Source organism: Cyprinus carpio, chromosome B2, assembly GCF_018340385.1.
Source record: "Cyprinus carpio isolate SPL01 chromosome B2, ASM1834038v1, whole genome shotgun sequence".
NCBI lineage: Eukaryota > Metazoa > Chordata > Actinopteri > Cypriniformes > Cyprinidae > Cyprinus > Cyprinus carpio.
The window spans coordinates 4,169,987-4,185,114 of record NC_056598.1 but is presented as its reverse complement, the minus strand read 5'-3'; the positions used below and the strand labels follow the sequence as shown (position 1 = coordinate 4,185,114).

General features: G+C 35.6%; 1 protein-coding gene across 2 annotated transcripts; it reads right to left on the bottom strand.

Annotated features, from left to right (window-relative positions):
* Positions 1-1,659: 1,659 nt before the first annotated feature.
* Positions 1,660-13,355, bottom strand: yme1l1b (YME1-like 1b). 2 transcript variants are annotated; one of them, XM_042717798.1, is made up of 18 exons: positions 13,169-13,355; positions 8,236-8,361; positions 7,869-8,049; positions 7,289-7,381; positions 7,040-7,161; positions 6,310-6,460; positions 5,995-6,078; positions 5,574-5,747; positions 5,141-5,293; positions 4,833-4,965; positions 4,690-4,752; positions 4,447-4,559; positions 4,184-4,339; positions 3,099-3,250; positions 2,816-2,942; positions 2,535-2,608; positions 2,022-2,108; positions 1,660-1,882 (listed from the first exon to the last, which is right to left on the bottom strand). In XM_042717798.1, exons 1-18 carry the CDS (start codon positions 13,334-13,336, stop codon positions 1,739-1,741), a joined length of 2,301 nt encoding a protein of 766 aa, XP_042573732.1. In that variant the 5' UTR covers positions 13,337-13,355; the 3' UTR covers positions 1,660-1,738. The 2 variants fall into 2 exon arrangements, with proteins under 2 accessions (XP_042573732.1, XP_042573733.1); XM_042717799.1 differs by having other exon boundaries at positions 7,052-7,161.
* Between the last annotated feature and the right edge of the window lie 1,773 nt (positions 13,356-15,128).

Here is a 15,128-nt window from a genome sequence, read left to right as displayed (position 1 = left end):
TTTTGCATCACACAAATAATACAAATGTCCCAGTACCAAAGTGCTTTGAAACATTCCACACACCCTCAGAGAAAAATACATTCCCCTCCAGGGCTCCAGACTGTGACCATTTTTTCTGCCGGTGCGCACTAGCACCCGACCACCGCATTGCCCAACTCATAAGCGCTGCCATTTCTGTTGCATTTGAGAAACATTTAGTTTCACTTCGTTTGTCATTTGATGTCTCTCAAATGCAACAGAACGTTTCTTGTCCGAACTCAGAACAGCTTTACTCGGGAGCCAAAGTTAATTTTGTGACTGTTATTACTGCACAGATGCAACAGTGCTGCGAGATCCAGTGAGAAGCGTTTGAATTCGCTGCACAATAATAAGGTTGCTGCGAGATTTACTGAGAAGCATTCAAATTCTGCACAGAAATCTGTTATAAACAGCGCTGACATACGCCAGGGAACCAGAAGCGGTAACTATGGTTTTGTGGTAGCAATAGTCTAATGTATTACATAATTCATTTCAGGGTTTGTACAACCTTTTGAGAGACACTTTTCACTGACTTTCAAGCATTTCACACAACTGTTTCCAGCACTTTAAAGCTCTAAAATAATCCAGTTTGAATGTTATTTTTAATGGGATGAAAAAAAATATACTTTGTGGTAAGCAAACATTTATGTAAAATTTAAAAAAATACATCAAATCACAAATCACAGCAGAGGAGCACTTATTGGCTTATTAGTCATTCATTTATGCTTTTTCTCTATATTTTGAAATTATAAAATCACTATTATAAAATAACAAATCATCAAAAAAATCAGATTTTGTCAGAATTTTATACTTTTTTGTGTATGAAGTAAGAAAAGTCTCAAACTTTTATTTAATTTGCTACTAAATCACACATAATCAGGGAACTTGGTCAGTTTCATATGCTAAAAGAATAATGGTACATTTAATAAGAGTGGAATATATACATTTTCTGTATATAAAAAGTAGATTTTGCACCTGTTAGTGTTGTTAATAAAAGTAAATTTTGTATGCATCTTAACTCAAGCTTAGTGCTTTACTGTCAAATCTATATAAACAATAAACAAAAGAAAAAGAAACAAGAAATGAACATGAAATGTTATTAGTAACTGCACTTATTAATGCAAAACAATAGTAATTTTAAGATTAAATGATCTTTATTTTGAATACCCCCACACACCACCCCCAGCGCTACCAAAACTGCTCCTGGCGCCACCATCTGTAGAACTTAGTGGCACTGGTGCCACTGTTCTCAAATGTTAGTCTGGAGCCCTGCCTTCTGTTTCTCAAAGGCCACCATGCTACATATGCTCAGCCTGGCTCAGACAACTCTGTCAGAAATAGTGAACAGCAATTTGTTCCTAACTTTTTAGTAAACTGGACTGTTGCTTACAGCTTAATGATTTATTCAAAATCAGCTTCTGCTCCACTACAAATAAGGCAGCACCTACAGTCAATGGGACAGAAAAACACTGAAATAGATACTTAATGAGTTCAATTCTCACATTAACAATTTCTTTGGAAGAAAATCCCAAGCATGTAAAACTGAAACATTTTTAGAGATCTGGCTCAGAAAACAAAAAACAAAAGAAGATATAAAAAAAAAAAAACCTCTTCACCAATGGGAAGTGTTGGCCTACCAAGCTCTTGGTTGCATATTTACATTCATGTCTTTTAGGGTTCCATTGTCCTTTCCCTGTTGCCTGAAATTTCAGGTGAGCCCTCATCTGCTGCCTATTGTCTTTCCCTCTAAGACCAGCTGGATCTCTTTGGCATCCAATGTCTCATACCGCAGTAAAGCCTCAGCAAGATTTTTGTGTTCCTTGGAACGAGACTTCAGGAGCGCTTTAGCACGCTCGTAGGAATCCTAGGAGAATTCAAACAAACATGTAAGCCAAAAACGGGAAAAAATAGTAGCTGGTCTCAAGAAATATTAACAGCAGGCTGTTGAGTGCTAAAAAAAAGGTACTGATTTGAGGATCGAATTAGATCAGAACAAAGTTTACCCTCAGAAGTATCCTGACTTCATGTTCAATGGCTGCCTGAGTTTCTGGGCTCTGCTTGGTGAGGTCAGCATATGTCATGACACCCAACTATTAACAAAAAAAGAATGACACAAAAATCAAAGAGTCAATAGCTCTAAAAAGAAAAAAGAAATCAAACAATTTATATTTTTTTAAACTAGTGAGCTGGCTTGCTTTCTATTGAATTCTAACTGTCATGGAAACAATAGAGGTAAAAGGGTCTACTTAATACCTTTTAGTTTTAGTACAAGTGTAAAAATAAGTAAATTATTTAACTTGGGAAATAACATGCAATTTATGTCATAACATTTATTTCCTGCTTAATATTTTTCCTTAGACAACAAAGTCTTTATGCATGAAATATGCAAGAGTTAATGACATTTGGCATCAATAAATTTGAATTCATTTGAACTCCTTCAAAAAAATAGATCTCGCAATAACATCCATATATATGCATATTCACTAAGCAAAAATAATTAGCTAAATATGACAAACCTTTTCACTCATGCCAAATCTGGTCACCATCATTCTGGCTATTTTTGTAGCACTGTCAAAATCACTTGATGCTCCTAAATAAAAATAACAAAACATTACACAGATGAACAGAAATAAGTGATTCGCATCACTTTGAGGTATTTACTATTCATGCATATTTGCAAACGTTAAGCATAATAAACACACTTACAGCAAGGTCACTCTATAATATAATAATCATAAATAATACAAAATATATTGAATGATACTGCAACCCCAGAGCAAACAGTACTGCAACGTACCAGTGGTGATGTTCTCACTGCCAAAGATGAGCTCCTCAGCCACTCGGCCGCCCATGCTGACATCCATCTGGGCCAGAAGTTGAGAACGAGTTTCACTCCAGCGGTCATTCTCTGGGAGCATGGACACCTATAGAGAGGAAAACAAAAATACTGGCACTAAATCAAGGCAGACTGTCTCACAACAACACAAAAATTCTAACGCTGACTTTACAGTTTCAACCTAAAATGAAGAGATGAGCCCTTTCAAAGTAGAAACTCTTATAATCAATTAAAATGTACTCACATGACCCAAAGTGGGGCCTCTCGGCATAATAGTGGCTTTATTTATGGGCATGGCATCTTTGGTGTAGTATGCAATAATAGCATGGCCTGACTCATGGTACGCTGTGATCTCTTTATTCTTCTTGTCAATCTCTGCGCTCCTGCGTTCCGGCCCTGCAGAAAGGAAAAGTCATTTGAAAACAAGGGATGCACCAAAATTTCAGCCAATGAAAATATTCAACCGAAACAGCAGAAAAATGAAATTTTCAGTTTCACCCAAAATGGATTTAATGGGCCCAAAATTTGTGCTTCTCTAATGGTGTCAGCATCTATTTTATGCACACAATGTAAATAAGCTGCAACAGGTAAACTTGTCAGCAAGGACAGACTTCTTCAGGACCAAAACTGATACTAGAATAGCAATATGTGACCCTGGACCACAAAACCAGTCATAAGGTTCCATTTTTTTTGTGAATAAATTGAAAAAAAATGAGCTCTCTGTCAATGTATGGTTTGTTGTGATAGGACAATGTTTTGCAATATATGCAGAGATACAACGGTTTAAAAATATGGAATCTGAAGGTGCAAAAAATATTGAGAAAATCACCTTTAAAGTTGTCCAAATGAATTCTAAGCAATGCATTTTACTTAAGTTTTGATAAATTTACGGTAGGAAATTTACAGAAGATCTTCATGGAACATGATCCTAATGATTTTTGGCATAAAAGAAAAATCGATAATTATGACCCATACAACGTATTGTTAGCTATTGCTACAAATATACCCGTGCTACTTAAGTGACCCTGGACCACAAAACCAGTCATATGTCAAATCTGTTCGGCTGAAATATCAAAAGGCGTCTTGTTGCCAAACAGCTTTACTATGACATCCTATGCACACTAGGATAGTATATGACACCCTGAACAGAATACAGAGTTCAGCTGCCCAAATTTAATTACTAAAACTTTATTCTTGGTATTGGTGTTTCTACAAAAAATGATTTCCGGTGAACTATGGAAAAAATGTCATTATCTGAAATTTAGGGGTAAATGCAACCAATACGAGAAACAAAATTGACTTCATGCAGCACAAGTCAGAGGTACCAACCCATCAGTATTTTGTCCTTAGCAAACTCCAACTCCTTCATGGTCACCATGTCTTTGCCATCCACAGCTGCCTTTAGTGCAGCCTGATTAACTAGATTCTCCAGCTCGGCTCCAGAGAACCCCACCGTTCCTCTGGCAATGACCTCAGCCTCCACAGCTAATGTCCAGAAAATACAATAATGCTTAAGAACAATTACTTCACTTCTGTAAAATGTTTTTATTACCTCACAACATTAAGAAATGAGTCTTTCACAGACCACTTACCACTGTCTACTTTAATTTTTTTAAGGTACCACTTGAGGATTTCAGTGCGGCCCTTCACATCTGGTCTGGGCACAGTGACCTGCATATCAAAACGGCCTGGCCGGATCAGAGCACTGAGGAACAAGATTCAGATTTTCTGACCAATCAACAACATTATATTATAACTCATAATAACACATACATCTTATTGTATTTTAGCATATTGTAAAATAAGCAGACTTTAGTCTTTAGATATATACATACTTATCCAAAGCTTCAGGGAAGTTTGTTGCTCCAATTATGATGACACCTTCATTTGGCTTAAACCTGCATATGTTAAAAACCAAAAGTTAGTGAAGGAAACTCAAGCACAGACTGCATTGAAGTCACTGAGTAGCACGGCTCACCCATCCATCTCTGCTAGAAGCTGATTGATTGTCTGTCTAGAATAGGGGTGCATGGGGGACTCAATCCTTTTTCCTCCAACACTATCCAGCTCATCAATGAAGATAACACAAGGAGCATTAGCTTTAGCTTCCCCTAGAGAACAAATGCAGGAGAACTGCTTTAATACATGCATTAATTCACTAATTAGGCACAGGAGAGAGCTTTTGGCTTTTGACTTTCACTGAACTTAGAATCAGGCACATAGTATGTCCTCGACTATAAACAATCAGGCTTGAATTATGATTTTTTATGCAACCAAGGCACTTACTGAAAAGGTTTCTGATTCGACTAGCACCAACACCAACAAACATCTCATCGAACTCTGAGCCAGATGCGTAGTAGAATGGCACATCTGCCTCACCTGCCACAGCACGGGCCAACAGGGTCTTTCCTGTACCTGGAGGCCCAACCAACAAGATTCCTATGGAAAAAAAAAAAAGTAAATATGGACTACTGTTATGGTGTCCTTTATCCTTTTTGAAGCTTGAGACACGTGGTCACTATGAACTACTACTGGATGGTAAAGAAGGTAGATGTAGTTGTAAGTATTTTTCAAAAATGTATTCAACAGATAAAAAAAAAAAAGAAAAATCATACAGTTTGCTAAAACATGACGGTGAGCAAACAACAGTAGAATTTAAATATAACTATTAATTTGAATGGTTCTGGCTTGGAGACTTTCAGCAAAAGTGTGTTCTTGCCTTTTGGCAGCTTTCCTCCCAAAGCAGTGAACTTCTGTGGGTTCCGGAGGAACTCCACCACTTCCTGCAGCTCATTCTTGGCCTCCTCCACACCCTTCACATGCTCAAAGGTGACGTTCTTCATCTGGACAGGGTCCACTGCTGAGTCCAGGCCTGATGTGGCTCGGAATCGCACTGTCCAGAAAGGTAACATTATAGTTCACACTCCAAACACACACACACACACAAAGCACTACACAAAGCTTGCTCAAAGCCACAAAAGGGGCATAAAAAGGGGCAAGCCTGCCAAGAGAGCATTAATGGTTTTCAATCAAAGCCAAAGCTTTAACTAATGATTTACTAATGACATGACACAGGGCATAAGCTATACTGAATTTAGGGAGACAAATCATACATGCTGAATATTCTAAATAATATTTACCTGATAAGAAAGGTGTTTTTGAGAGTCCATATAAGCCCACCAGCAAAAGCACCAATAGTATCAGTCGTGTTCTCCTTAATGATTCTATTGGAGATGAAAATATAATGGTTTTTTTGCTTGTTTTTTTAAATACAATAATAAAGTGAGAAAAGAAACAATTATATCAGGTTGAGAAACTTTCTCCATTCAATAGACCTTAGTTAGGGCAAAAACAAGGCTGTGAAAGACAGACTTACGGTATTTACATTACTGTATGAAGGTCACACAGATTGTTTTATGGAGCTTTTGTCTACTGAAAGCCTTAAGAAAACTTGCCTTGGGTTCTCTGTGTTAAGGCCTGTGCTTTTAGGAATCCCTCTGCAAAACCAGTCTTAAAAGCCTCATGCTGACCATCAGGAATGTTTTTGTTTTTAAGGAGCTTGTCCAATGTTTCAACATCTGGCCCTTTGTCTCGTGTAAGGAAACCCTGGGGGACAAAAACATAAATAACATTAAAATGGCCATAAAAACCTTAAAGCTTAATTATTATATTATTAATTATTTGGATAGTTTATATAATGTTTTCTGTGGGCTATTGAACAATGCACTTGCACAAAAATGCACATGCACTTAAGAAAACAAATTACTCCCATGTTTCAGTTCGGAAATTAATTTAAATGCAAATACTGTTTTCCTTATGCTGTTAAATAGACTAAGGGAAACCAACTCTTATTCACATATAAATACCGATCATTGCACATACAGGTTCTTCAAATATAGTTAACCAAGCCTAAATTTTCTGTGCACTGATCTGGCCAGGCCATTTTCATATGCAAGTCATCATCACCTTTAACGCATAGAGGTGTCAGCACCAAAATGAGTCTTATCTAGTTAAAATATCTTGTTTTGTGTTCTACAGAAGAGAAAATCATTCAGGCTTGGAAGGACATGAGGATGAGACAGAGTAAATTTTTGGGTGAACTATCTGTTTGTGCTATAATAATCTAAGTACAGTAAATAAACACTACATTAGGGTAACATTATTTAAAAGAAAGCACTGTATTACTGTATGGGTGACCTTCATAAATGATGGTGTAAATCCCTCCGGCTCCCCTGAACTGTCAAAGCCTCCCTGTAGACGGCGTGTTCTGGACTTCAGAGTTTTAAAGCCACGATTTGGGATCATCACTGAAGAAAAAAAAAAGAAAAAAGATTAATATTTGATGATTATCAGCTGGAAAAAACACTGATCATGTCAAATGAAGTTGCATGTTTACTGTGTGACAACTGAATAATAAAATACTGTACACTTTACATGGCAAATATTTGAGATCTGTACATAATGTTTGGAGAGGTGACTTGTTCGGCTTAGAGAACACAGGAGTAACACCGCCCATTCTTGAAAACCCTGAACAGGAAAGCAGAAATTAAACAGTTAATACATCTGGTAAATTTAGCCTTACAATATGAGAAATCTGCACAATCAATTATATAATAATCAAGATTACCGTAATGGATGGCTGCAGCAATTAACTACTGAGTGAACTGTTGAGTGCATAAACGCAAATAAAAGTTCTTTAAACTATCGTAACAAAAAAACAGTCCTAATGAAGGAGGTTTAAGTAGTGTCATTCACAGAAGTGCATTTCATTATTGACATTTCTTTGTGGCACAGGAAAACGATGAAAAAGTGCTAAAGAAACAACAACATTGACATGGATCCTTCAGTGACAGCTTCATCAAATTTCAATGAGACGGAATCATCAAAATTCCATATAGCATGCTTTATTATTTGAAATCAATAAAACAAGATTACAAAATTAAAGAAAATTAACAAAGTTTATGATTTATGTCAGGTATCAAGAAAATGAAGGGAAATCAATTTTTTGCCTCACCATGTTTGTTGTAAAAGAATGAATCTGAGGAAAGATGGGAAGTCCTCCAGATATTTGGCACACTCCTCAGTTGTGAGAGCGAATCCCGCTGAGTTACACAGGGCAGAAGCTTCTGCACCAGCTCATCTAGCTGGCCAACCCCGAGATCTGTCAATCCTAAATCCCGGAGGGTCAGTGATGGCCCCAGCACAACACCACAGATGCAGAATTTAAAGAGGAAAAACATGGTTAGGATTCAGAAGAGCATCATTCATTTAAAAGCTGCTAACCTTCAACTGCTCAATTTTATAAACACATTTCCAATAAATGACAAGAGGGGACAAAGGGAGGGTACAGTATTTATCAGCGTACAAATGAATGTAATTACCTCTGTGCAGTTGAGATCTTGTTCTGATGCGTTCTCTCTGTGTTTGAGATTGACTGAAGTAGTGCTGCTCACTGAACCCTTCAGAGAGTGCAGGGCATTGATGAGGTGACTCAGCTGGACCGTTACCTGTGGAGAAAAACAGCCAAACCAAGGTTTTCTTCTTTTGCGTCTTGAGAATTATATTTTCATAACAGCTTTAATTAAAACATACAATTTATATTGGGGTGTTCTCTCAAAATTTGAAATTCCACAATGCAAATAATGCATCAATGAGTATTTTTTGATTGTGTGAAAACGATTTATACATTTCTAAAAAAAAAAAAAAAAGCTCATTAAACTGTCCATTTTTGCCCATAATGAAAGTTTTATCTAAAGTTGGTGTACTCATTTATCAAGGGAGGCAATAGTATCAGTAAAACAGACTGAAATGTCTGTAAAATATTAGACATATGTGATATGTGGGGGAAAATTCACTTATGAAAAATATTTTAACTTTCCACAAACCTGGGCCCTCATTTATCAACAGTGTGTAATGAGTGTGATCTACCAACTTGTACTTACAGGTGATTCTCAATAAATTAGAATGTTGTGGAAAAGTTCATTCATTTCTGTAATTCAACTCAAATTGTGAAACTTTTGTATTAAATAAATTCAATGCACACAAAATGAAGTAGTTTAAGTCTTTGGTTCTTTTAGGCCATGTCTACACTAATGCGTTTTCAAACGAAAACATATATTTTTCTCTCCGTTTTGGCCTTCCGTCCACACTGAGACGGCGTTTTAGTCAAGGAAAACGGAGCTTTTTAAAAACGTTCTCCAAAGTGGATAAATTTGAAAATGCCGTTTTCGTGTTGTAGTGTGGACTGTGAAAACGGAGGCTTTCGAAAACGATGATGCAAGTTTACTCATGTGACGTACATTATACCAATAGATATCCGTGTTTATACTGGTATTGTGCACGTTATGTGCTATGCACTTTCACACTATTGCTATAGATGTGTTACTTTGTAAACTCTTCATGTCACAGTCCTGCAAAGATGAAAGCAAATTTACACCCCATCGCGAGTTGTGTTATAGATCAGACGTACAATCGTGAGTGTGTGCGACCTGGACACGTCAGTGAATGGTGAGCTCTTTTTGTAAATAAAATATATAAAATTTTCTTTCAGAAAAACTGCATGAAAACATTTCATGTCTGTTCCATGTGTATAATCTGCAGTGAGCTTTTTTTGAGGCTTTACGCATGTGCAGAAAGCGAATTTAACTTTTTCTGATGTTTCTGTGTGGATGAGACACTTTTGGAAAACGCTTGAAAATGCTAGTGTGGACAGAGAGCATTTTAAAACGAAAATGCCGTTGTCAAATGTATCCGGATTAATGTAGACGTAGCCTTAATTGTGATGATTTTGGCACACACTTAACAAAAACCCACCAATTCAACCCACCAATCTCAACAAATTAGAATATGGTGGCATGCCAATCAGCTAATCAACTCAAAACACCTGCAAAGGTTTCCTGAGCCTTCAAAATGGTCTCTCAGTTTGGTTCACTAGGCTACACAATCATGGGGAAGACTGCTGATCTGACAGTTGTCCAGAAGACAAACATTGACACCCTTCACAAGGAGGGGTAAGCCACAAACATTCATTGCCAAAGAAGCTCGCTGTTCACAGAGTGCTGTATCCAAGCATGTTAACAGGAAGTTGAGTGGAAGGAAAAAGTGTGGGGAAAAAAATGCACAACCAACCGAGAGAACCGCAGCCTTATGAGGATTGTCAAGCAAAATCGATTCAAGAATTTGAGTGAACTTCACAAAGAATGGACTGAGGCTGGGGTCAAGGCAGCAAGAGCCACCACACACAGATGTGTCTGGAATTTGGCTACAGTTGTCATATACCTCTTGTTAAACCACTCCTGAGGCATTTTACCTGGGCTAAGGAGAAGAAGAACTGCACTGTTGCCCAGTGGTCCAAAGTCCTCTTTTCAAATGAGAGCAAGTTTTGTATTTCATTTAGAAACCAAGGTCCTAGAGTCTGGAGGAAGGGTGGAGAAGCTCATAACCCAAGTTGCTTGAAGTCCAGTGTTAAGTTTCCACAGTCTGTGATGATTTGGGGTGCAATGTCATCTGCTGGTGTTGGTTCATTGTTTTTTGAAAACCAAAGTCACTGCACCCGTTTACCAAGAAATTTTGGGGCACTTCATGCTTCCTTCTGCTGACCAGCTTTTTGAAGATGCTGATTTCATTTTCCAGCAGGATTTGGCACCTGCCCACACTGCCAAAAGCACCAAAAGTTGGTTAAATGACCATGGTGTTGGTGTGCTTGACCTGAACCCCAGAGAGAATATATGGGGTATTGTCAAGAGGAAAATGAGAAACAAGAGACCAAACAATGCAGATGAACTGAAGGCCACTGTCACAGAAACCTGGTGTTCCATACCACCTCAGCAGTGCCACAAACTGATCACCTCCATGCCACGCTGAATTGAGGCACCAATTAAAGCAAAAGGAGCCCCCACCAAGTATTGAGTACGTAGGGCTGGACGATATGGCCAAAATTTATATCACGATATATTTCTTAATTTCGGTCGATACGATATAATTCCGATATCGATATGAACACTATAAAAAGCCTCGTAAAAACTGCCAAGATGCCCACAACAGATGTCAGTGTATATAAATTTATGAAAAATTAATTTGCCAAGTCTGACACCTCATTTAAAACCATTTAATATTTTTTGAAAAAAAAAAAAAAAACATTTTTTTGTATTTAGCCTTCATACAAACAATAAATGTGAAATCACTGTCAAAAAATCATTTCAGTCTCACCTAATTAAAATTAATATCTTTAACTTCAAACTGTAGGCTAATATCTACTACCAGTCAAAAGCTTTTGAACAGTAAGATATTTTTAATGTTTTTAAAGAATTCTCTTCTGCTCACCAAGCCTGCATTTATTTGATCCAAAATACAGCAAGAAAAGTAACATTTTGAAATATTTTTAATATCTAAAATAACAAATCTATATTTGGAAATATTTTAAAATGTAATTTATTCCTGTGATTTCAAAGCTATATTTTTAGCATCATTACTCTGATTACATGATCCTTCAGAAATCATTCTTATATTCTGATTTGCTGCTCAAAAATAATTTGTTGAAATCAGCTGAGTAGGTTTCTTGATGAATAGAAAGTTTAGAAGAACATTTATTTGAAATAGAAATATTTTTAACATTATAAATGTCTTTATCATCACTTTTGATCAATTTAAAGCATCTCTGCTAAATAAAAATTTCTATAATTTCTTTCCAAAAAAAGAAAGGAAGAAAGAAATGATGCTGACTCAAAGCTTTTGAATGGAATAGTGTAATCAAATCAAATGTAATCAAAATGTAATGTTACAAAAGCTTTGTTTCAGATAAATACTGATCTTTGGATCTTTCTACTCATCAAAGAATCCTGAAAAAAAGTACTCAACTCTCTTAAATATTGATAATCAGCAAATCAGCATAATAGAATGATTTCTGAAGATCATGTCAAGACTGGAGTAATGATGCTGAAAATTCAGCTTTGATCACAGGAATAAACTACATTTTAAAATAAAACAGTTATTTTAATATTGAAATATTTCAAAATTTAACTGTTTTTGCAGTACTTTGGATATAGATTGAAACAAATGTGCTTTAGTCAGTATATGAGTATGAAGAGTATTAAGAGTGCTCTTGAGTTGCTGCAGGGAAAAAAAAAGCATGTTGCTGGAGCCGGGCTTAAATGCAAACTGATTGTCTGCCAGCAGGAGGCGCTGTGAGTGCGGTAGACCCAGCGGTTTCTCCAGTAACGGCTATAATCAAAGGAGCTGCGCTTATGAACGCTTCTTTATCAGATAAAATGAAAATGCCTTCGAAACTTTTCTGAAAAACACCCGCGACGTGTTTTGATTTTGAAACGTGCAGTGCTCATATTTATTCAACAAAGTCAAACACCACAAATAAATCAATGCATGGGAAACACTGGTATATCGAAATATCGATAATGTGTTTAAAAAACCATATCACCGTTATTGAAAAAAATTATACGCTAGAAAATAATTATATTCAAACATTTCCAATCCCTATGAGTACGTGTACAGTAAATTAACATACTTTCCAGAAGGCCAACAGTTCACTAAAAAAGTTTTTTTTTTTTTAATTGGTCTTAAGTATTATAATTTGTTGAAATAGTGAATTGGTGGGTTTTTGTTAAATGTGATCCAAAATCATCACAATTAAAAGAACCAAAGATTTAAACTCTATTTTATTTAATACACAAGTTTCACAATTTGAGTCGAATTACTGAAATAAATGAACTTTTCCACTATATTCTAATTTATTGAGAAGCACCTGTATATGTAGGAATGTGTGTAAATATAAGGACAAAATATAGAACCTTTTTTAAGCACTGTTGATAAACGAGGGCCCTGTTTTTGTTTTTATTGTCAGACTGTTTTTAGGATACATGAATAAAAGCTATGAACGTATTCTTAGCAAAATATCACTGACGTTAAGTCGACCATTAAAACATAATTTTCAAAACTAAAGCTATTAAACAATAATAAATAATTAATCACACTTGAAATACTGTGGTGGATTGAATGTTCATGACTTTAAGGGAGATAAAAAATAAAATCTGCTGTGATGCATGTTTTTACATTGGTATCAACGCAAATCAGTCTTAAAACAGCATTTTTATAAACACAAACCGTCAATAACACTGCAGTCAAGTGAGCTATAACAACTACGACTAGACTAATATAACATGACATTGCCTTTTATGGATGATGTTCGAAAACTATTCGCTCAAACCTTAAGTGCTGCTTGTTACATATGCTAGCTAACCAGCTAGCCTGCGCATGTTAAGTTATGAAACCCGCTGTCCTATAAAGACAGTGATTTGATACCTGTGGTTGAAGGGAAGTCGAAAGAGAAAACATTTCCGATAAGTTGATGACAAACTCTTGAAGACAGCGGGAGTTTATTAATTTGAAGTTACATGTAATGCCCTCCACCAGTGTCTTATTCCGCTCAACTAGTCTTGCTGGGCTGATACCGCGAAGACTCATCAACATATCTATCTACAACATCCGGCTTAGATGATGACCAAATAAAAGTCCTTAACATTTCTGTCAGTCAGGTGTAAATAATGCCATATTACTGCATGTAACATATTTTTTTACAATCATATTTCCAAAATAGCGCAAAATTATAATATAATATAATATAATATAATATAATATAATATAATATAATATAATATAATATAATATAATATAATATAATATAATATAATATAATATATATAATATAACAAAGAAAACAGTGTAATTGAAAATGGATGACAATAGAGTATATAATGAAATTACAAGTAAAGTAAAAAAAAAAAAGTAATTATTTTAATAATGTGATGAGAAAGAGCAATAATAAATTGTGTTGGGGACACAGACCAGAATCAGACTGCTCACTGTATCTCATATCATGACTGCAGTGTATAAAACATATAATCCTCACACTTAAGTAAAAGTAAAGGTACAATTAAAGTAGCACATTAAAAAAAAAAAAAAAAAAAAAAAAAACACACACTTAATTAACAGTAATACCAAAATTAATATTAAAACTTTTATAAATAATGGGACAGTTGATTGTATCAATGACAGTCTAGCTGAGTTGTAGGTTGGAAAGTACTTTTCATATATTAGAATATGTACAAGTTAAAGGGAACTTTACGGTAAAATGCATTGCTTACATAAGGAAATAGAGGTGTATTATCATTATATGGAATACATTGTATTATCATTATATGGAAGTCAAAGGCTTCTGTTAACTGTTTGGTTACTGTTTGGAACATTCTTCAAAATATCTTAATTTGTGTTCAACAGAGGAAGGAAACTCACACAGGTTTGGAACAACATGAGGGTGATTAAATGATGACGGTTGATAATTTTTGAGTGATCCTCTTAAAGATATTTGAGTTCCCACCATGAATAAATTATTTACTGTTACCGAATTATTGTACTATTTGCTGACTTTTCGAGCTTGCGTTATTGTTTTAACATTATTGTTATTTCATTTATTTGTCGTGTTCATCATTTGTTGATTTGTCACCATTATTGAAGTTTATGTGTCAAGTTTTGAAGTGTAAAACCTAGGTACAGCAGTGGCAAGAAAACATTAACTTTTTGGAATTGGGTGGTTAACTATAGTGATGTGACAAAACAAACAACCTTTTCGAAACTTAAAGTTAATTAAACCAATTGCTTTGCAAAATGATTCACCGTTTTGAAGCACTTGAAACACTGCAATCTGATGAGGCCTGCTGGTCAAAACTGTGAAGTCAACAAAAAGATCTATTTTTTAAGACACCTGATGGACTCATACACAAACAACTATTAGAAAGAGCACAAACATTAAGTGATGCTCAGACACAATGCATTAAATGTTAACTGTTTGAACTGTTTGAAAATGATCAATTGTTCTTATTTTGTAAGCATCGTCTGCAACTTTTGAACGACAAAAATGAAAAAAAAATGAATGGCAAAAATGCTAAATGAAAAAAAAAAGATATTTAAACACAACAAAAACAATTACACATCATCATGCAGTTCAGATGTTTTAAAATTGCTACTGGGGGCAAGCAACGCTGCATTCTATTCCCACTACTCTATAAAATTGGCCGAAGGATAAGCATTGAGAAGGGGGTAGTGGTTGGGATAGTGTAATCTCTCAGAAGCATATTTAATGCATCTGGAAGACAGAAGCCATCTTCTAGAAGATGAATAAAATTTAGTAATTACCATTCATTTACCATCGTGAACCTGACAGCCACATATGCCAATGAGACCTGGAAGGCATCAGCGAGTATCA